This window comes from Mesocricetus auratus, unplaced genomic scaffold (assembly GCF_017639785.1).
Source record: "Mesocricetus auratus isolate SY011 unplaced genomic scaffold, BCM_Maur_2.0 Super-Scaffold_100006, whole genome shotgun sequence".
NCBI classification, from domain to species: domain Eukaryota; kingdom Metazoa; phylum Chordata; class Mammalia; order Rodentia; family Cricetidae; genus Mesocricetus; species Mesocricetus auratus.
Window position 1 is genome coordinate 43069708 of NW_024429190.1, and position 23590 is coordinate 43093297.

At 46.5% G+C, this 23590-nt stretch overlaps 1 protein-coding gene across 3 annotated transcripts in view; it reads left to right on the top strand.

Annotated features, from left to right (window-relative positions):
- The window catches only part of Tbc1d1 (TBC1 domain family member 1), a 190873-nt gene extending 168181 nt beyond the window's left edge, over positions 1-22692 (top strand). For all 3 annotated transcript variants that reach the window (XM_005074384.4, XM_013116552.3, XM_013116553.3), the window contains 5 exons: positions 474-718; positions 2965-3124; positions 8941-9110; positions 16739-16912; positions 20983-22692. In XM_005074384.4, the coding sequence (XP_005074441.1) occupies positions 474-718; positions 2965-3124; positions 8941-9110; positions 16739-16912; positions 20983-21183 (950 nt within the window). In that variant the 3' untranslated portion in view covers positions 21184-22692. The remainder of the gene's footprint in view (positions 1-473; positions 719-2964; positions 3125-8940; positions 9111-16738; positions 16913-20982) is intronic.
- Positions 22693-23590: the final 898 nt, after the last annotated feature.

Sequence of the window (23590 nt, forward strand, 5' to 3'; positions counted from 1 at the left end):
CTGTGTTCTTAAGAAGTGAGACTATTGTCGGGACCAGCTGCTTCTTGTTTTTGATTAAGACACAGATATTTCCTAGACTAAAGGTAATTGTAATTTATTTTACCTAACGCCACTCACTGGGCATGGTGGTGCACACTTTTAATTCCAGCACCTGGGAGGGAGAAGCCAGCCTGCTCTCTTTGAGTTCGAGGCCAGCCTGGTCTACACAGCAAGTTCCGGGCCAGCCAGAGCTACAAACTGAGACCCAGTCTCAAAAACAAATATACTAGAGACAACCACAGAACTTGATAGTTTGCTGGGGTTTTGCTGCAAATGTTATCGTAGGACCCACCAGCTGACCACATTCAGAGGAGAGCGGTACTGAAGACACTGGCGTTAAGACTAGAGGTCTGGTTCCCTTGACCTGCAGCGTGCTGCTTCTCTGTGTCCATGGGCCTCTTGTATGCAAGAGCTGACCTGTGTTCTTTTCCCAGGGCGAACCTTTCCAACACACCCGTACTTCTCTGCCCAGCTCGGAGCAGGGCAGCTGTCACTTTACAACATCCTGAAGGCCTACTCGCTTCTGGACCAGGAAGTAGGATACTGCCAAGGTCTCAGCTTTGTGGCAGGCATTTTGCTTCTTCATATGAGTGAAGAAGAGGCGTTCAAGATGCTCAAGTTCCTGATGTTTGACATGGGGCTGCGGAAACAGTATCGGCCAGACATGATTATTTTACAGGTACCAAGCATCTCCGTGACATAAATAAAAAGATGCTGAAGGTGTGCCCCATTCCTCTTTGGGCGGATCTAGATTCTTCTCCACTGATGCTGCTGATAACTCACTCTGTTTGTCATTGATCTATGTGCTTCCCATGATGGCTCTCAGGATGATGCTATTAACTGGCTCAGTTGTAGACAGAAATATGAAGTTGGTCCATGGCACACAGCTAGCCAGTGGCAGAGGTGGAATTTAAATCCAGGCCTGTCTGGCTCCAGGACCTTAACTCATCTCTTCTTAGCAATGTAACTAGTGCCTCCAAGCCTGTGATCTGCTCTGTCCTCTGCCTGGGATCATCTCTCCCTCGTACCCCCTGTCACCCAGGGTTCAGCTCCACTGTCATGCACTATATCACAGAAGGTCCCCTCACCCTGGACACATTATTTCATGCTATCTTGTCTCATGCCTTCAGGACAACACATTTCCTGCCATAAATTGCCCTAGTTACTTACTTCCTACTGTCTCGTGTCCTGATTTCCTTAGCGCGAGGAGAAGATTGTGTTGAGTTGTGCCCCTAGTTTCCAGCAGTAGCTGGAATAGAATAGAGGCCCTGTCAGTATTTGATGAATGAACAAGTTTATCCAAAGAAAACCAAGCTGGGCTTGGTGCTGTAAGCCCCACTTTTAGGAGACCAAGGCAGGAGAATTCAAAGTTGTCAGCTGGCCTGCCTATACAAATGGGTTTAGCCTGAGCTACATAGTGAGGCCCTGTCTCAAAAGCAAACAGACAGAAAGTCTAGGGATGTAGCTCAGTGGTTGAGTGTTTTCCTAACGTGTGGTGAAGTCCTGGGTTCTAGTCCCAGCTTCCAGGCACAGGGAGGAGGAGAGGGATGGAGAGGAGCCAACCCAGCAGGTGTCTAGCTGGACAAGCACTCACTATGCTTGCTGCCTTCCCGAGGGGGAGAACTCCCTGATCTAGAGGTGTCCCTAAGCATCGCTTCGCTGTTGGGTACACGTTCATTTATTTCTGGGAGGGTTCTTGGGGGCTTCAGAATGTACCATTAGAGCTGAGGACTTGGCTTGAAAATACCAGTGTGTATTATTGAAAGTCCACTTTGTGTAAAACATGAACCTCACAAAGGGAAGCCACCTACTGTAAGACTAACTCCCCACAGTCAGGCTCCTGCTCCACCCCTCCACTGTCTTTCATGTGTGGCAGCTGTCAACACAGTGGACTTTATGGCATTTCACATACTCTTGAGAGCATGTTCGCACTTCAGCAGGATTAGGCTTTTCTATTCAGAAGCTATGGTGGGTGCTGAAGAAAACTTGTGATCTAAGATGTATTTCTGTTTTCCCAGTTTCAGATGCACACATCCAACCCAGAGCATCTTGTCAGAGTCTGGCCTTCTCTGGGTTATTTAGTCTTTAGGCCCAGATGGGAGATAGATGCTCTACGGTGCTTGAGGACCTGTGTGAACCACAGGCTACACGAAACCAGAGTGGAACTTTAGCTTGGAAAGACTCAGTTATTCATCTGAAGACAAATACTTATTGCTTTAAGTTGCCCAGAATTTGCATGTTTCTTTGTTACAAACCTAAAGAAAGCCGGGCATTGGTGGTGCACGCCTTTAATCCCAGCACTTGGGAGACAGAGGCAGGAGGATCTCTGTGAGTTTGAGGCCAGCCTGGTCTACAGAGTGAGTTCCAGGACAGCCTCCAAAGCAATACGGAGAAATCCTGTCTCAGAGAAACAACAACAACAAAAAATAGAAATTGGTTAGATTGAGTGATTCTAGGAGTCCAGAGGGAACAGGCTGTTGAACACAGACAGTGGACTTACTCTCTGGAACCATGATGAAGGTGACCTTGGCTCACTGCTACCTAGCAGGAGCTTTTTGTTACAAATTCCCCCTGGTTAGCGTTTCTCTGAGAATGTGTATCTATCTGTAAGGGAATTTTTGAGATGCTTTCATTGGTGGGCATTTAGGGTCTCTTAGCCAGGAGACACAAGGGGACAATGAAGGAGGTAGAAACAGACCCAGCAGCATCACTCTGGCCTCTTCCCTCTGGCCTCTTCCACTGACCTCATGTGAGCCTGTCCCCGGAAGCTCTGGTTGAATGCATTAGTCACTAAAGTCAGCGGACACCCTAAGCCAGTTAGAGCAATAACAGAGCTAAGAGTCCCCTCCCACTCCATGTGATGAGTAAATAGCTTCATGTAGTAGGTATATAGTTCCCAGACCCTGTGCATCTATGTTCCTGCAGATCCAGATGTACCAGCTGTCACGACTGCTCCATGATTACCACAGAGACCTCTACAACCACCTGGAAGAGCACGAGATCGGCCCCAGCCTCTACGCGGCTCCCTGGTTTCTCACCGTGTTCGCCTCACAGTTCCCACTGGGCTTTGTAGCCAGGGTCTTCGGTGAGCTTACCCCATGCGTCTGCCAGCCAGAATTCTCCTGCCATTTAGCAGCATTTCTGGTCATCCTATGCTGGTCTGCTTGGTTTTACAACTATCTAGTCAGGCTTGGTTGCCTAGGAGTCCTTATCTTGTGAGTGTAGGTCAGACCCTGCTCCTCACAGCCCCTCTGCTAGTCCCCTCTTCTGTTTTCAAGCACAGTAATCTCATACTGTTCCATATTTATTTTTAGAACTAGAGAGGATATGTATATGTGTGTATACACAGACATGTATGTTATGTGTGCTTATGCATGTTCATGCATGTGGCTGCCAGGGGTTGGTGACATATCTTCCATTATCCCTCCCCATGTTATTTTGATACAGTGTCTCTCATTGATTGGCTGGCCAGTAAGGTCCAGAGAATCTCCTGTCTCTCCCTCTCCAGAACTGACATTATAGGCTTGTGCTATGGTAGCCTTTTTTTGTATGTGGGTACTAGGGTTCCTCGTGCTTTCGTGGCAAGGGCCCTCCATCTCCCCAGCCCTTTGGGGAGCTTCTTAAGGAACTGGTCAGAAGCACTGGTTGTACAATACTTTGCATAAACTTTGAATAGACATTTTGATTCTAAATTCCAAAAGTGCTAAAACTTGCTTTTTTGTTTATTATGTATATATGTGTGAGCCTGTGTGAGTATATGCCATCCAAGAGACCAGAAGAGGGTATCATATCCTTTGAAACTAGAGTGACAGGTAATATGAAGTGCCTAACGTATGTGCTCAGAATTGAACTTGGGTCCTCTGGAAGAGCAGCAAGCTCTCTCAACCAACCCCTGAGCCATCTCCCCAGCTCTCAACACTTGTTTTTGAGTCTAAGTGAGTGTTGGTTTCCTTTCCCTGAATCTGCCAGCAGAATGCTGGACTATTTATTACCTTTACTTCCTTCTGTCTTTCCACAGAACCTTTGAAGACTTTCTCTGTGACAGGAATCTGTGTTCTTACAATGCTCATGACTCCTTTTTGCATAACTCCTTCTGCAACTTGGTTTTTATTTTCTAGCTTTCAGGAGGAAAAAACACTAATGTAAGATAGATAGTAAAAGCTACTTACAGTTTGGAAAGTTGTGATGTCCTGTTTAGACCATATATATGTAAAAAAGTAAAAGCCTCAAAACTGGGTGCTTGCTATATTGACAAGAATTACAGTATGTATTTCCAACTGTGGGCTTTGGCCTTTCTTGCCAGTAACTTTGGAGTTTTTGTTTCCTATACCTTGCAAATAGGAGAGAGGAAAAAAAATGCCCCATCTTACCCACTTCCTCTCTTAATCCTTTAGCTCTGTGGGTCATGTAAGGACTAGAACTGAGCAGGGGGCAGGGAGAACTGGTTGTTGATAGTCTGGAAACAGCTGAGAAGTTGAATTCCATGGTTTGCGGGAGAAACTCTGCCAAGAGAGGCTGAACTGAGCACAGACCAGGCTACAGAGCATGGATGAGTGAGGCACCCCTGCCCAGGCCAAACCGGAGCTGCCACCTGCAGGGAGAGAGCTCCTGGCTCCAGGAGAGCAGTCTCAGGCTGTATAAGCTATTGAAGGACATGAAAAACCAGCAGCCTCCTCCCTGGAGACAGGGCCTTCTGCTGCAGAATAATTTGGAGCTCAGTGCAGTGCATTCTCGTGACTTAAATGCTAATAAAAGCTGAAGCCAGTTCAGGCAGGATGTTTTTCTCTGAAGGAGTGATGAGTCTTGGGGTTTTATATACAGTGTGCCTAAAGATGCCAATGTCTGCAATCCCTGGCTCCCGCATCTCCCTGCTGCACGGGTAGGTTTCTGTCTGAGTCACCAGCTCCATAACCCATCGCAGTCTCTGAAAAGCTAGAGTTTGCAAAGCCATTTCCATTTATAGCAGTGGTGACCAAGCCTGCTTGCTGAGTTCCGCACTGGTCAGGAGTTAAGTTCCATAGTCCTGCCATTTGGGCTCTTTGAGCTTTCTGGCCTAGCACCTTTCCGTGATAAGCCTTTAAATCTGGATAAATCTTAAAACAATTGAACCTTTGTTGATATGTCTCTATTTTATACATGAGAAGAATGAGCAAATTTCCAGTTTGCGAGGTCAGCAAGATGACTCAGCAGCAATGGGTTTTGCCACCCAACCTGATGACATGAGTTCAATCCCAGAGCCCACATGGAGGAAGGAGAAAACTGACTCCTGCAAGTTGTCTCTGACCTTCCCATGAGTGGTGCCGTGGCACACATACAAATGCATTAAATAAATAAATAAGTGCAAAAAGAGTCCCTTGCACCAGCATCGCTCCCATATTAATTAATAGGTCACCTCGGAAGGAGGACATGCAGCTTGAGAGGGCAGCTGTCCTCAGTGTGTGCCTTGACCTCATGGTGGCTCATACTGGGCTGGATGTCAGTCTTCTATCATGGACCACGGCTGTACAGTTCAGTATGAGTGGAGCAGGCACCTGGGAAGAAAGTCGTGCTCCTTCTGAAGACATGCCACTCCTGCAGAGGACCCAAGTCCAGCTCCCAGCACCCACATCAGGCATCTCACAGCCACCTGGAACTCCAGCCCAGTGGATCTGGCGCCCTCTTGTGGCCTTCACAGGCACCAGCACACACATGCACATAACCACACACAGGCACATAAACATAGGGAAGAAATGCTCGCTCTCCTTCTGACCACAACTACCTTTGGGTAAACAGGAGCTGGCTTCCGAGCTGCAGGGTGGGCTCCTGGTGTCCTATAGGATGCCCTGCTGAGGCGATTAAGTGGAACATACAACTGAGGGCTCGACAGGGCATTGAAGATGCCTTAGGGTGAAAATAGAGTAGGAAATGAGTTGTCCAGGGAACCATGGGCTCTGTGAGCAGTGTAACACAGTAGCAACAGTGTGTTTTTGCAAAATCTGCCTGAACGGTGCTTGTCACATTTGTGATAGGAAGGTAGAGGCTGCATGACCACAGGATTGCAGCCTCCTAGGAGACAGTTAAGGGGAGGGTGGGGTTGCCCTGCCCTGGATAGAGTCACGTGGCTGGAAGAGTGATTCCGAATGAGGTCACCAAGGGAAATCGCACTGGCCAATCGTGGGGTCATAATCAGAGGTCCCAGGTATGCTGGAGCACAGGGCTGTGGGAATGTCGCCGAAGGGAAAGTTGTTATTTGTGTTGTTCTCTGCAGGTAAAATGCGGTGTGGCGGGATCAGCTGAACTTAAGGTGCCATCTATTTCATGCCTATTTCTGAATGGCTTGAAAATGCAGAGACAAAGGGAAGAAGGAAATGGGCAGCTGTGCCACAGTGTGGGTGCAGGGACCACCCCCCCCCCCAGCAGTCTCTTTGCCTGCAGAGGCTCTCCAAGAACAGTTAGCATCGTTGATTTTTTAAATTCCTGAATGCAGATGTGTGAGGATGGGAAGATGAACAAGATAGAAATAGATGGCCTGGCACGGTGGGTGTGGATTATAGGTAACATTTTTTCCAGTTACTTAAAAATTAGGTTGGTGGCACACACCTTTAATCCTGACACTCGGGAGGCAGAGACAGGTAGGTGGATATCTGAGTTTGAGGCCAGCCTGGTCTACAGAGTGAGTGTCAGGTGCCAGGACAGGCTCCAAAGCAATACAGAGGAAACCGTGTCTCAAAAAAAAAAGGGGGGGGCCAAAAAAATTAGGTCTAAAGTTTTTCAGGGTACATAAAAACGTCATCATTTTGTTTGATTTTTACAAAATATTTCTGTTTAAAATACATCTTATAAGAGCTGGACAGATAGCTCAGCAGTGGTGAGAGCGTAGTGCTTTCCAGAGGGCCTGAGTTCAGCTCCCAGCCCCCACCTCAGGCAGCTCACAGCCACCTGCAACTTGGCTCCAGTGGATCTGACGCCCTCTTCTGGTGCTTGCACGCGTGCGCGCGCGCGCACACACACACACACACACACACACACACGCATGCACGCACATAAATAAACGAATAAACCTACCTATCTTGTAACACTATTCTCCATCTTCTCATTTCCTGAAGCGGTGAGATTTATATGTGAGTGTATATTCCACAAACTAAGCATGTCACGGGACTCTCCAGAGACACTGCCTTGGTGTGGGTGTACTTCCTCTAAGCCACTCAGATCTTGAAGTTATTGTCTGAGTCTCAACAGCCAACCCTAAGAAGGAAGCAGGTCATCCCATTGCTAGGGCCACCCCGAGCCCTGAGCAGGTGTGGTGTTTTCAGTAGCTGAGGGTCCCCCACGTGGCCAGCAATCCTCAGGCTGCACTGGTGCCCTCGTTTCCCAGCACAGGCCGTCCTCATCGGCACCATCTGCATTCACATGGCCAATGACTTGATGAAAGTTTCAGAGCATCCGGAGAGCCGGCTGCTGAGGAGGCATACTGACCCGTCATCCTCCCGCCCTGTGCCTTGTCCAGATACTGCCCTGACTCGGTTTCCCACCTCTGCAGCAGTGCCCAGCCTTTATGTTCCAGCTTGGGAACAGCTTTTGCGTACTGTCGTTCTGAGCCACGTGGAGAGGCATCTCAGCTACTCTTCCTCTGTTTGCCTGGCTTTCTGTGGTTGGACGCTGCCGTTTCTTAACCCTTCCCACTTTGTTGCAGCCAACAGGGAGGGGCTATCAGAGAGGGAGAGATTGGTATTGGCTGGCCCCAGCTGTATTTATATTTTTGTTTTTACTTCTTCCTTTTGTTTTGTCTTCTTTTCTTTTTTAACTCTTTTCCAGTCACTAGGTCAAACTTGCCTGGGTAGAGTCACCCAGTAACCAGTTTTCTTCTCTGTGGTTTTAGCCCAGGGCACTGATTCTCATTCTGTACTGGCTCCAACTCCAGGAGAAGAGGGGAGACCTGGGGGATGGCTGCTCAGCTGTTGCCTTGTCCACTTGCCTGCCTCGTCCAGTTGTATAAATTCAGTGTAGGAGTTGCTGTGGTTTGCCAACCATTATGAGAAAACATAGCCAGAACTGGAGAGTAGCCTGACCGGACTTAAAACTCCTCAGACAGAAGAATGGTTCTTGGCTCCATTATTATGATGAAGTTCAATGTGCTTTTGAAATTTTGTAGGCCTGTTAAAAACTTTAAGCATCTTTTCATTCCATCTTTTTATTTTAAAATATAATTTCCCATCTACAAGAGTCTTTTGGCTTTACTAATTGAAAACATTTTTTAGTGACTGGAGAGATGGGCCAGTGGTTAAAAGCTCTTGTTACACAGCTGTGATGCCCAGAGAAATAAGCTGGGTATCCCATACATGCTTGAAACTCCAGTCCTGATTAGGACTAGAGAAGGAGTATTCTCATGCTGGCTGCCAGCCTAGATGGGAAAACATGAGCCTTGGGTTCAGGGAGAGACCCTTTCTCAAAGGACTATGTAGGGAGTAGAGGAGGACAAGATACCCTTTCCTGCCCTCTGAGTGAATATGGGTGTATAGATGTGCTCATTCCACGTGTGTGCATACGTGCGTGCACACGCGCAAATTAAAGCTGTGTTTTTAAAGCATGTTTTGGTGACTCCTTTAAAATAGAGAGCATCTATAGAAAATACCATAAATTAATAAAACTTTTCTCAACTTTTAAAGTTCTTTTGAATTTGTTTTTCTTTTTCAGAGTAGAAAATTTTTTATCTGAATCTGTGACAAAAACCTAAGCCATATATTTATCTGTTGTTTTTAATTATTGTTTGCAATATTGTCTTGACAACTCTGTCGGAAATAGCCAAATCTGTAACTTGGGTTAAACTTCCCACCCTTTACTCCGTGGTGTAAGGAAGAGAAAAAGAGTGGTATTTCGTCAGGAGCTGGCCGGGCTTAACTCTGCGTTTCTGTGTCTTCTTAGATATGATCTTCCTTCAGGGGTCAGAGGTCATATTTAAAGTGGCCTTAAGTCTTTTGGGAAGCCATAAGCCCTTAATTCTGCAGCATGAGAACCTGGAAACCATAGTGGACTTCATAAAGAACACACTGCCCAACCTGGGCTTGGTGCAGATGGAGAAGACCATTAACCAGGTAGGGATTGCTCTAGGCCTTCCCAATGCTGTTGGGGCTGGAGTGCCACTCCCTGAGGAGGAGCAGCCTGTGGAAGGCACATCACAGATGCCAATCAAAAGATGAAATGTGTGACTGCGTGTGTATGTTGTTTGTGTTAATGGCAAAAGACACCAGGAAGCCAGGTGTGATGACACGGAGGAGCCATCAGTATTCATTGCATGTAAGAAGCTTCCATGCTGGTCTGTGTTCTTCTGAAATGCGGGCCTCTTTGATTTGTCTTCTCAGTGGTACTGATTGAATGTTCAGAAATGACTTTCTGTAATCAGTAGGAGATTGATTTTATGAAATCTCTCTATGTCATTCTTTTGCTGTTCTGTTGTTACAATTGGAAGGTTTTTGCATCTCTAGCTTCCATATTCAATAGAACCATTACTCTGAAATGGTGAGCATTTTACATGGATTCAGCTGGGAATTACCATTAGAGCAGATCATGAAGTCAGTTTCAGTTCTATAGAGCAAAAACTTTTCTGGTAATGATTGCTAATGATGAAGAATCAAGATACTTAGGGTGTCCAGGGGCTGTGTGGCTGAGTGTATTAATCAGACTTCTCTACAGTAACAGAACCAATAGACTGTGTCATAATTATGAGTGAGGCTATCAAATTGCCTTGCATTTGGAGCCTAGGTGGTTTAATTGCCATCTCCATACCTTTGAGCCAGAGACTCTACTAGCTGTTCAGTTCCCAAAACCAGAAGTCTCAGGGAAACCAATGATGCAGTCCTACTCCTAGTCCTAGCAGAAGGTCTGAGAACTGTGGGTTGAAGGCAGAAGGAGCAAGAATTTGGTGTCTGTAGTGGGTGGCGGCAGCAGTAGCTACACTTGTGCAGGAGCAACAGAACTTAGCTGGCTTGTAGGCTGCTCTTCCCCCCCCCCCACACACACACCCTCCTTTCATAGGGTCTCACTGTGTAGCCCTGGCTGTCTTGGAATTCACTTATGTAGACCAGCCTGGCATCATCGCAGAGAGCTGCTTGTATTTGTCTCCCATGGGCTAAGAGTAAAGGCTTCCTCCTTTTGCTTGTGTGTGACTGGGCCCCGGCCTCTTGGATGGTACTGCTAGAATTTACGGCAAGTCTTCCTCCCCGAGTTGTTCTGACACACACAAGTCATCTACAGAAATACCTGCACAGACACACCCAGAACCTGGCTCTGCTAATCACCTGGCATCTCTCAATGCGGGCACATTAACAAGCAAAATAAACCATCACACAGAATGTACTGGAAGGGGTTTCATCATTGGATCTCACTGCAGAGTCAGCAGTCAGCTTGCCTGTGCGTAGAACATGTTCTGTGGATAACAATCTAGATCAGTCATTTAAACACAGATGGTGAAATAAGGTTTTTTTTTTTTAAGTAAATACTTATGTAAGAACTTGTGATCATTCACCAGATAGCTCAGGAGAATCCAGTGAACTGCAGCCAGATGCAGCCTCTTTGGTTCTTCTACCTTGGGTTAAGTACTAAAAAGATGCCGATCTGGCCAAGGGCAAGGACTCCCTGTGCCCGTGACCGTGCATCTCTGCACTCTGCACATGCCGATGAGGAGGGGTTCTTGTCCACTCTGCTCTTATCTCTGGCTAACTGGCTGGCTCCGGGTCTTACCTGCCTGGCCCAGTTGCTCAGTGTGGATCGATTTGGCTTGCTGAGTCCATCCTTTCTGCCACGCCCTAAGGGATCTGTATATACACATGACTTCATGCAGTCGTGACCACATTCCTGAGGACAGAGAGTGATTAATTAGCTGGCCCACACTCACTCTGCTGCGGAGGGAGAGGGGAGGTTTCAGATGCCTCTCACCTCAGAGTTCTTCAGCCCATACCACATCTCAAGATTGTATTTGAGTCTTAATACAGGGTAAACTCTTGATTGTCTTAATTTCTGATGTTCACACTAATTTGATCCCTTCTTACAGTTGTTGTGGAATGTACTCAATGTGTCTGAGGTAGGCCCAGAGCCTTGGCTTCCTAGATGGAGTCTGTGTCATGAGTGCTGATTTCTAGCCTTGTCCCAGCTCCAAGGTGGGTCATCAATCCATCCCTTGAGTACACAGCCTCAGAGAAGGTGGGGAATAATGAGCTTTTGTTATTTGTTTTTTTTCCCCTCCTTTTCTGTGAAGAACTATACTTATTGGCAGTAGCAAACACTCTAGTACTCATCAGGTACCCTCTCAATACCAGAAGCTTAGGATGTCTCAGCAAGGGGGGGTTATCTGTGTACCTGAGTTGGTTCAGGCAACTGCTCTGAACTTGGCATGCATTGCTCCCCAGACTCCTTAGCAGGTCTAGGTCATGGCATTCCAGTTTCCATTTTCAGTGAGCTTAGGCAGGTCCAGCACCTCATATGCCTAAGTAGGGGAGACCACAGGTTGCCGGTTATTGAGTGTTGGAGTTGACATAGTTTCTCCCACCAGGGCATAGAAGAATGAGATGATTCTGGAGGGCCAGCATTTTGTGTGGAGGCTGGATAAGAGTGTTTTAGATTTCTGCTTTTAAGGGGCTCAGAAGGCCTCTGCTCAGTTCCCCATCTCTGCCTTTGCAGCAGGTAAAGGGATGAAGTAGCCATGTTGCAGTAGAATGCTATAAAACCAGGCTGTAGTTTGCTGAGCCACATGCCAGAGGCGCAGAAAGAGAATGGAGAGTAGTTCGTTCCAGTGCCAGATGTGTTGAGTGTTGTGGTGAGGTAATGAGGGTGTGGGTGAGATTGACATTTGGACCCCAGGTTCTCATTCCAGGAATAGTCTTGATGGAAAACGGGTAAGAGTGCAGGCAGCTCTCTGCCCTCCTTCTCGCTCGTGTTTCAGTATGACCTCTGAAAACTCAGGCTTGCTGCCCCTTCCCCGCCAGAGGGCGGTTAAGTCTTGACCCAGAGACTAGAGAGCAATTGTGAGGCATGCAGCACGTTTACTCAGAAGCCAGAGGAACTCCTATCTTCAAACCTGAGAAGTCCTCACGTGGAAGTGATGGGTGCAGCCATTGGATAAGACAGAGCACGGAGCCCTGTGTATGGACAGGCAGTCCTCTCTGACGGTATTAGATGGTTTGTAGACTATTTGAGCAACTGGGACCCAGCCCGGCTCCTGGATAAGTGTCTGGGAACAGGTTCCAGAGCCCTGGCTTAGTTGGCTCGTTCTGAGCAGCATCAGAAGCGTTTCCAAGGGTGACTGTCCAGGAGCCAGGGTCTCTGGAGCCACTCTCCTTCCTCAGTGTGACCTCACCACAGTTGTCAGATGCAGAAGGCCATAAGCACCTTCTTACCTAGAAAGAGGGCCCTCTGGGAATTATCAGTATAAAGTAACTGTCGGTAATGTGACTGTGACTCTGAAACCTCGATTCATGTCACAGTAGGAAAGTCAAAGGGCTGCTTTGAGAGGCAGGCTGCAGCCTCTGGCAGCCTGGTTTAGTCTTTGCACTGCAGGCCAGGACCAGCACTGTGTTCCTAGACCAGCCCTGTCTGGTCATGTAAGGACTTGTTAGAAAGGTGGAATCTGGGGCCCACCCCAGAACTGCTAACTCAGGAATCTGCAGGGTTATGGGCTCCACAAGACCACAGGGAAGCTGTGCCACGAGCAGTGTTTATTAAGAGATGGTCCCAGTTCTACCTGACCTCGTGGGGCAGAGACCAATCTTCACAAAGCTCCTGTGTTCAGAGGAGGTTACTGCAGCGGGGTGGCCCCTTACCCTTGCACGAGCCACTGCACTGGTTGAAATGAGTAGTTGCTAAAAAGACAGGCTCACTCAGAGGGTGGAGTGCCTTGGGGACAAGTGTTTTACCACTGCCACATGCTGTGATAATTAAAATCAGATTGACTATTAGTTAGCTTTATTGTTGTTTTTAAATTTACTATATATAGACAATGTGCCTCCTTGTTACAGATACCCAGGCAGACTGCCCCACTGTCCTGCCCTAATAGCTACTGAAACCAACAGATTGGGGGAAGGATCTAGAAGTTAGGAAAGTCAAAAGTATGTGGCTAATTCTGCCACCAGTCACCCAGTCAGTACCTTCCTCATACCGTGTTCAGAGACTGCAAAGAGAAACATGGAGTCTTCAATAGCAAATGAGCCAAGAACACAAACATACAAGGAGAGCCTTCTAGCAGACGCATATCTGGGGAAATATTTAGCTTCATGCATAATTTAAATTTCTGCATAACATATAATGCCTTCCCTGCTGGATTAACAAGCCGACTTTTTAATACCTGTATGCAGTGCCAAGGGCATGCAGCATCCAGCCCCTCAGTACATGCTGGTGGTACTCTGTCTTGATTGCTCCTACATGGGAGGTGGTTTGGCAGTGAGCACCTCGCGCCAATAAAACATTCAGACCTCTCTGGTGCCAGAATCCCAACTATTGGAATGCATCCTAAGGAATTGGTTCAGAACACTAGGAAAGCCCTGTGTATAAAGAAATTTTCTTAGAGTTGTCATTTGTAATAACAAAAAATTGGAAGTATCAAGATGTCCAGCATTTACTGAATGGGCTGATGGTATGCTGAGTTGGCAAAGAACCATGAAGCCATTTATGTTGGTGGTTATGGTGAACATGGTACCACATGAGAAAGCCCTTAGAACATAAAATTGAATGAAAAAGATGAGTGGGTGACATATTTGATGTGAGTTTTGTTTACAATTAGAAAAATATGGTTATAATAGTAAAGATGAAAGAAAGTATCTGCACTGGTAATTTTTACTTTCCATGCTTCCTGCATTGTAGTTTTCTTGTTTCAGCAACAAAACTGATGGTGTGTGTTTTTGACAAAACACTGAACATAAGGAAATGAATAATCCCTGCTTTGACAAACAGAAGAAAACGCTCTGTTCAGCACTAAAGTTCTGGAACTTTCCCGAAAACCTTGGGGAAACTAAGGGGCAGGCAGGGTAGGGGAAGGCAAGAGCTCAAGTAGGGCCTGGGATGACCCAGAAGAAAGGCGACTACAGCTGTGCTTTGTGGAGTGAGCATGCTCAGTGAATGGCTTATAGAAGGCTCAGTGGGGAGAATCTGTCGTTTGTCTAGAAAGTGAGTGCATGTTGATTTTTCCAGTTGACACACAGTGCCTACTATCCCCCTTTTCAGTTCATTGACTGCTTCTCTGAGATACCACTATGGAGTCAGGCCTTCATCTTAGGCCTTCCTGGGTTTTTTGTTTTGTTTTGTTTTTTGCTAAGAACTAGCATAAGTCAGTCACTTGTGCCTCCTAAGTATGTAAAAGTAAAAGGCACTTCCTGCCATTGTTCATTCTTCAGTCCCTTTCCAAGTCATTGGCCCAAGAGTTACACATGCTACTCGGGGCGCAGGACTCGCACCCCCAGACAGGCTGCGTGGTTTGGACCATTCCTGGCATACAACTGCAGTCATGGACTGTGTTCTGACCAGCCCGGTGATGCTGCAATGAAACCGAGACATCGGGGACCCAGGATAGTAATTAGGAATTCATCGAGGCCCAGAAGGGGGCATAGCCTGTGATCAGTCTGTAGAAGAGGCCAGGGGCTTTGTTGCTAACGTTCCCAGGACAGGAAAGGATCTCCAAAAGCGATGTGTGTGTGCACCACATTAGTGATTACACATGCGTGCTATAGCAGTCGAGGGGTTCACGGCCATGGTTCTTGCCCTTCTCGGACTGCTCAGAAGCCCTAGATGAGCATCCATTGTAGTTCTGTTGAGACATGAGGTTAAAATCCGAAGGTTTCTGACAAGTGTGAAAAGACTCCAGCTAAGACAAGAGCCTTCCAGGCATGCGCTGGGAACTTTTGTGAGCAGTCTCTTCATTCTGAGCTCAGTGCAGGGAGGTACGTGTTACTACCCCACATGGAGCTAAGGCCAGGAGAGGTGAGTGAGTTGTTTAAGGTCATTCAGAGGTTGCCCATGGATCCCCAGTGTCAAAGTTGACTCACAGCCTGGGCCAGCCACCAGGGATATGAATTGGGATGGTGGTCCCCACTGAGCTTAGTCACTCTCGGGAACAAAAGGAAAAGCAGGCAGATGCAGATAGCACGTGACTTAGTAGCTACAGAATGACTTTTGAATCTACTTAGTATTAATCCCCGAGTTAACCTGAAAAACTAGGAAGCTGGAATTTTCATCTCAAAGAGAAAAGCAAGACAATTGGGAATGGGGAGAAAGAGGAAGACAGCTCAGTGCTTGTAGGGTACCCTCAGGGAAAGCTGGCTTTCCAAGGCTTTGGGGTGTTGTTTCATTAATTAGGAACTGCTCCAACCCTTCAGAAGCCTTGACTTCATCCTCAGACGAGTGTTCTGGACCAACAGTCTTATTCTGGAAGGTTGTAGCTGCCAGATCCACCATGAGGGCTATGACGTTACTACTGACTGTCAGCTTGACAAGATAGAATTACCTAGGGGACAAACCTCAGGGCTTGCCTGATGGAGTGTCCAGATTAATTAATTAAGGTGAGAGATTGGCCCTAAATGTGGGCAGCGCCCTCCCAAGAGCTGGGGTACGAACTGAATAGAAAGGAGGTGTGAGCCGAGCAGCGGCACCCGTCTCTGCTTCCTGGCCGTGGGTGCACTGTGACCGGCCACCTCATGCTCCTGCCTCCACAGAGGACTCAGCACTCTTGGACTGAGCCAAAATAACCCTTTTGTTCTTTGTTACTTTTGTTGAGCATTTGTCACAGCAACAAGAAAAGTAGCATAGGGTCCTATGCCGAGTGGCTTCAGCCTGCAGGGTTACCTTATCCACAGAGAAGGGGCTGCACTTCTGACCTCACTACGGCCATGTCACTTCCTCATCGGGAGAAAAGACAGGCACTGCCACTTGAGTCACTTCTGCACTTCGGGATTGTTTCACACGTGTGGCTCTGTCACCACCGTTGCTGTTGGGGGAGAGACAGCTCAGACATTGTTCTATGTTCACTCATCCGTGCGGGTGACAATTGGGGTTGGCTCATTTCTGCATATCTCTGTCAAGAGGACTTTTTCACTAATGGTTCCATTACTTGGTCATTCTTGGAACTCTGAAAACCCAGCTGGATTGTAACTAAACTTGGACTTGGTGACTGTGCAAATAGGACACGATTCTTTTGTCACCTTTTAACCCATAGTCGTGTATTTAATAGAATTTGCATAGAAAACATGCAGCAACTAAAGTTTTTGAAAGTCTTGTTCAGGTTTGTTTTGTTTGTTTACTTATATGTACGGGTGTTTTGTCTATGTGTATGTGTGCATGCATGCCACCTGAGTGCCTGGTACCTGTGGAGACCAGAAGAGGGCATCAGATGCCTCAGGATAGACAGCTATGGCTAAGAGCCACCACATGGGTGCTAAAAGTCAGAATCGGATCTCTAGGAGAGCAGCCCCTTGAAAGTTTCATAAAGCTTGGGGGGAGGGCAGTTAGAAAAAGAGTACCAGAACTCACACTGCTTTTATGCTTTGGAATTATTTCTAGACGTTTGTTATTATCCTCCCTATGTAAAATCACAACGTTTCTTTCATGTGTGTTACAATCACGCTGCTAAGCATGGAGGAATGGTAGATGCGCATTGGCATGAGCACACATGTACACAGGTGCCTGTGCGTGTGGGCGCTTGTCTTAGTTTTGGAGCCTGAGGACTCTCTTCTGTATCTAACAGGTGTTTGAGATGGACATCGCCAAACAGCTACAAGCCTACGAGGTTGAGTACCATGTGCTCCAAGAAGAACTTATCGATTCCTCTCCTCTCAGTGACAACCAAAGAATGGATAAATTGGAGAAGACCAACAGCAGCTTACGCAAACAGAACCTTGACCTCCTGGAACAATTGCAGGTAGGGCATATTTGCAAAGCAGCTTCCTGAGCCTCTGTGTCTAGTAGCTCATTAACTCACCAAAGCAGCAGCCGCCTGGACTTTCCCATGACCAGAGGACCTTTCCCACCCTGCACTGTTTGTAGTTGCCATCAGAGGTGTCCCAGGAGAATCAATCGGCCCTTTTATTGTGAAGCAGACAGACCGTCCTTGCTAAGGTCAGACAGTCCTGGAGCTTTTGAAGAGGCTTTTTCTGCACTTAGCTTGGTCCCGGATGCTGAATGCCGGCAATTGTGCTTTGAATAATGATGAGACAGTCTCGAGCTTTCATCGCCTGGGGGCGAAACAAGCCAGGTCCTTGGAGAGATATTAAAGGAGGGAAGTGACAAAAAAAAAGTCTATCTAGCAGAATAAACCAGAACATATGATAGTTATTATATACTATCTGGTACAAATGCAGAGATTTGTTTATTGAGGGACACAGTTCTTCTCTCTAGAACCTTCCGTCGTAAGTGGATAAATGCAGGTGAGGACAGAAAAGAGCCGCAGGATAAATAGCACACAGGGCACACTGTGCGCTGGACATTTCCAGTGGCTGCAAGCCAGCAGTGGACCCCTGACGTGGGCCTTGGAGGGAGTACCTCCCACTGAGCTACCTATGCATGGTGACGCACTCTGCTCACAACTAGCACGTACTAATTTCATTTCTTAGGCCAATGCCTGTGTTACTCTTTGGAGTTCTGAAAGCAGTTATATACTGCCCTTGTCTAAGGGGATGGAGCTGTGAAACGCTGCTGAGAAATCTACATGCTGAAGAAAAGGCATCCATGGTGACTTGTGGGTGGTCACAGGAATCTCCTGCATACCCCTTCTGTGGACCAAGTGGTTCTAGAAGAGTCTTAATCAAGGTTGCAGGTGTTGCTAGCCCACTGAAGTTACTGAGCCTGTGATGGGCTGGCCTGGGCACAAGTTAAATGGAACACTCTTCTCAGAAATGCAGGCAAGGGTTTGGGGTGTTGTATAGTCGGGGCCCTGTGCTGGTTTAGTAGAGGTAGTTTTCCATGATCGTCTCTGGAAGTTATATTTCCCATATGTATCTCATGCTTTTCATATAAGAAGGTTTCAATATGATCTTGAAGTAGATACTTTTTTTTCCTTGAGTATCAAAATTTACCTGGTTTGTAGCTTGGCTCTGTTCATACAATTGACAGACAGACCAAAGTCCTATTTATCTGTCTTGTAAACACTTAAGAAAACGTGAGTGGCACAGAAAGAGGAATATACAGTGTGCCTGTCTGTTCTCATGTGGGGAAAGAATGCTGGAGTAAAAACTAAAATAGATGACCTAACGGGTGGGCATGAAAGGGGAGGATGGGAGTAGTGAGGAAGGGGAGCAGCTGGGAGGGTGGACACAGCACAATATATGCTTGTGTGGAAATGTCACGGGGAGGCCTGTTAACACAGACACTTACTATATATTGACAATTACAGCTCTTAAAATTTAGGTTACAAAGACTACAGTCAAAGGGACTGCATAGGAAAGTTAGACTGTCCTCCATTACTGTGAGCAAATACTACTGTCTTTTCTGCAGCCTTAAGCAGTGTCGAATAAAATCTCAAATGAATGGCATTGGCCCCACATGCCTTAAGGAGGCATTCAAGCTTATAAGGGTCTGTACAGAAGAGGCATGGTAGACAAAATAAAACTGGGAACAGCATGATGTTCACAGTTGTGTTGGACTCTTCAAAATACGGAACATTTATCCATCGTTTTTGAGTGTGTTGAGTATGTTCATGATGTAGAAAAACAAATTACTAAATAAACAGGAGAATAAATCTAGAGAAGAGAAGAGGAGAGATTGGGATGCCAGGGGCCAACCACCCAGCCATATAGCCAGCCATGGAGTAAGAAGGAAAGAAAGATACATAGAATAAGGTAAAGAGCCCAGAGGCAAAAATGTAGTTAAAGAGAAATGAGATAATTTAAGTTAGAAAAGCTGGCTAGAAACAAGCCAAGCTAAGGCCAGGCAATCATAAGTTAAAAGTAAAGAAAAATTACTAAACTGTGTGGTGTGCTTTTCTTTAAAAGTATGATATTTGGGTATTCTAAGAAAAAAAAGAATATGAAAGACTGCACAATAAAATATCAGTAGTAGCTGTTGCTGTGAGGTAAATATCAAACAACTTGTGCTAGTTTTTCCGTGTTCTATTGTCTCTTCATCAAGTACCTTGAAGGTTGAGTGTACATGCATTGAAAGGTATTTTTAACTTTTTAAGTAGTGCAAGTTATTCAAGTGTGTGTAAATATATAGAGAGAGGAATAGTGATCATAGATTATTGCCAGAAATTATTTCTGACATTTAATAGATTCTCAAACTATAAATGCCAAAATTAGGTTAATGTATAGAATGTCATCGAAATTAGCAGACTAGAAATAATATTTTTTTCAAAATTTGAAATGCTATTACAGGTTTATTTGTAAATACTTGAGATATTTCTAAAATTTTCTCTGCGTACTAAACTTTAATGTTCATAGGTTAGCATACAGTTTATGCATTTAAAATAAACACATGCAGTAAAAATAGGTTGGCTTAAAAACAAAGCGCTGTCACAACTGAAACTCTTGAACCTGCTGTTCACTAGCTGTACATAAGACGATTTTGTGTTCTGGGTGGTGGCAGGTAGAAAGGCCTTTTCCTAGTGATTAGCTAGCTACAAGTAGTTCCCAACTGAAGGGCCTGTGGGGACCAGATCTTGAGAGAGATCAGACATGCTTTCTTAAGTCTGCTGAGGAGACCTGCCATCTGTGCCATTGGTAAACCATCGTGCAAATTGGTTCACTACTGTGTATGACTGTGAATTAGGTAGTACTCCCTGAGTTACCTGTCCCTCAGAACAGAGATGGGCCAGGCCCAGGCATGGACAGTGGGCAGGATTTTAGGGAGGACTGGGTAAGAGGACTTACTACTTAAGGATATGCACCCAGCATCCCCATCCCCTCCCTGAACCTGATGAGTTGCACCTCCTAGCCTTTTTCTTCTTTGGTTTTCAGGATTTTAGTGATGTGGCAGGAGCTAGACTTGGAGTCACAGGTTTTTCTGTCTAGCATGAGGGTTGTCTTGTTCAAAAGACAATTTTCCCAGTTTTGAAAATGAGGTGGAGAAATAGATGTGTTATTTTCCCTGACTAAATAGATGGGACACACAAAGGGGCTGGGCTGGACTAATAAGATAGGCCGCCCTTAGTGTCCAGAGTGCCATAAACTCAGCTGGGCACTGAGGAGCAGGCTCCGAGACCTGGAGTATAAACCGCAGTATTGCTTCAGTACCCTCGGGTCACTGGAGCCGAACACCCCGGGGTGCCTGCCCTGGTGGACAAGAGGCGGGAGCTAGGGGTGATGAAGCCCTTCTCTGGCCTGGTACATCCTAAGGATGCGACCTAAGAAAATGATTTGTCCCCAAGAGAGATGGGGCTTGTTCCTTTACGAGGCTGGTGGTGGCCAGTAAACAACAGTACAGAGAAACTTCTCAGTAGAATTCTACTGTTTCTGGCATTCTGCGTCTCAAGGAAAATGCCTAGTTTCCTATAGTGATGTCTTATTACTCCACAAAAAAATAAGAAAAACAGATGCAAGGTTAGAGAGTTGTCCCTGTTACAAGTGGACCATCATGTAGAAGCCACTTGACCGTTTGTGAATGTGAGATCAAATTGTACATGTAGGTACATGGTTAGCTAGAGTAGGCCATGCTGTGACTTCCAACTGGCCTGTAACAGCATCCTATGTGTGACAGGCCATAGGATAGAGATTGGGGGTCCAGTTCCCTCTCTTCTTTGATGCTGTTTTCTCAATCCCTGGTCCCCAGCAGGGCCACACCAGGCAAGAGGATGCAGGAGAATGTCAGTGTTTGGAAGGGCCCAGCCTGCCTGCAGCGGAAGCTGGGACAGTTCTTGTGCAACCAGAACTAATCATCAATAGACTTGTTTTTGCCAAGTGCCCCAAAACCCCCCAAGGCTGAGTGGTGGCGTTCACTGCAACCCCCTCTTGTGTAATCACAGGCAGGTACATTCTCATTTCTCCTTCCGTTCTCCAGGTGGCAAATGCTAAGATCCAAAGCCTTGAAGCCACGGTGGAGAAGCTTCTAACCAGCGAGAGCAAGCTGAAGCAGTCTGTGCTGACCCTGGAGCTGGAGCGCTCCGCCCTGCTGCAGATGGTGGAGGATCTTCGAAGGCAAAGTGCCCAGCCCAGCACTCAGGAGCCGGACTGTACCCAGCCGGAACCTACCGGTGACTGACAGCTTCCGCGAGAGATTGCACACCGCTAACACTGTCCAAGCCTTAACCGGGAGAGACAGGAGCTGGAGGCAGCGAAGAGAGGACTCCTCAGGGAGGAAACTGGCTCGCCAGCCCACAGATGCTTTCGAGCTCAGACTTGGAGTTGGGAGGGCAAAAGTCCCAGAGTTTTTGTTGTTTTCAGTTCAAATTCATCCCCTTTTCAGTCCTGGTTGTTGTAGCTTTAGACAGCATGGACGTGAATAAATGTACCTTTCTGTTTCCTCCTCCTTCAGAGGCACATTGTTTGAGAAGATTCATGACACCAGTTGTTTCAGAATCAAGAAGGACTTGAAATAATTCCTCAGGCAAAAGTGTGACCCTTGTCAGTCTGTAAGGAAAGGTTGCTGCGGCCATGTCCTTGGTGTCACCGTGAGGTGCAGTGGGTAGCCTGAGGTGGCCCCGGGAAGGACTGAGAGAGGTTTATTTAAGTTGGATGCATTGATCGTCACTGACTCACTGTCACTCCCAGAGGTACTGAAGAAGCTCGTCTTTCACACGGTGTTTTAATGTTTTTTACTCATCCTTTTAAGTCATGGTAGATAAATGTTTCATAAGGAAATCACAGTTTTTAGACTCCCTGTTCTTGCTAGTGTGTGACTGCAGCTGTGGGGTCTGAGATATTTATTTGTGAGTTTCATATCCACACTATAGGGTCACTTATTTATTTTTGTCTATTGAATGATGTACCACAGCCATGTCTTCCTTTGAGTCTTGACCCCTTGGGAATTGGATTCCTCATAGAAGGAACAGAGCACATCAAGATTTCAAGGGGCTCCCAAGATGCTGAAACATTGCAGAAGAAACCCGGCTGAAATTGCAGTCACCTGTGTGGCAGCTGACAGTTGTTGGGAGGTAGGGCGTATGTTTTAAAAAGCACTCAAAACACAGTGACCCCTCCCTTGGGATGGCGAGGACCCTGTGCCTTCAGGCAGAGTGCCGCTCACAGTCACCTGCTTCCAGATGGTCCTATGTAGAGCATCACCTGTGTGCAACAAGCTTTTTACTTTTTAAACATAAACAAACGGCTTGGAGAAGAACCACGGGCATGGGAAGCCTCCTGAGTATTGGAGTTGGTCCTGCCTTGTGCTCCACCCATCCTTTTCCAAGGAAGCCTTTTGCAGCTTTCTTGTAGGAAAAGAGCCTTTAAGCCTTCAGTGAAAGGAGGGACCACCATCCTTGGGGTCACTTGGGATCTCCTGGCTATTTCAAGGGGAAACCAAAGGACAGGGTGGTCCTTAAGGCTGCCTCCTGCTCTTGGGTCAGAGGAGAGCTGTTCTCTCCACAAACCATCATTGCCTCTCTTCCAGGTGGATTCACCAGGGGCAGTTAGAGGAGGTGGGGGGCTCCTTTCCACTTTATATTTTGTTATTTGAATGTTTTAAAATGTTGAATTTGGGGCATATTATTATTGTTCAAAAACATTGAATCTGCAGTAAGAAACAAGAAAGCAATAAACCAGATAATTCACACCTGTGTCTTCATGGTGTCTGCTTTCAAACTCTGAATGTTGGCTTTGCAGCTAGGAATAAAGGTGGCTTCAGCATGCATGTCACCTCACCATTAGCAGAGTCATTTTTGAGAAATTAGTTCTTCCACCAGTGTCAATTCCCAAGTATTTATAATGTCGGGTCATCTTTTCACAGAACTATGCATGTTAGTGTCGATGAAACTGGCTTCTCCCATTGTATGTACACCATCTGTCATTACAAGATTGTATTGGGCCAGAGTACCATTATTACAGACTCCTAAGTAAACCTATAGGTACAGGTATAGGTTGGACATAGTCACAGATGGTGACCTAGCGAGGAAAGAAATACACAGAGGCAACTCATATCGCTGTGAGCAATCTCAGGGAAATGATTAAATCAAGGTCCATGTTAAATTTTCCCCCCACTGTACAACTCTGCACCTGCCATGTGCACTTGGAAGTTCCTTCTCTTAATACCATCTATGTCTTGTACACTCGGTCAAGCCCTCAAGCCCTACGATGCAGAACCTGGGGGGGGGCACCTCTGATAGCCACCCCTTTCTGTAGGTAGGTAGAAAGGGAGTGTTCGTTTGAGGTGTGTGTGTCTGGCCTGGTTGAATTGGAAGAAGAGCTGCTATTGTGCCCTCAGCTGTGTAGGGCTGGAGAAGTAACAGTCTAGAAGGTTTGTGACTCGAGAAGACAGTTGTCTGAGATACAAGTCACAGGGCCTGCAAGAGCAGTGTGAAGCTATTGGAAAAGCTGCCATTGCCATAGTGACCACTGGTAGCTCTGTAGCCAGGGGTCTAGTGGAAGGCTGCAGGCCTCCCTATGTTAGCGCTCTTGTAGATAGGAGGCAGGAGTGAAGCAAGGAGAAAGGACACCGGAATTTCCAAGTGCCT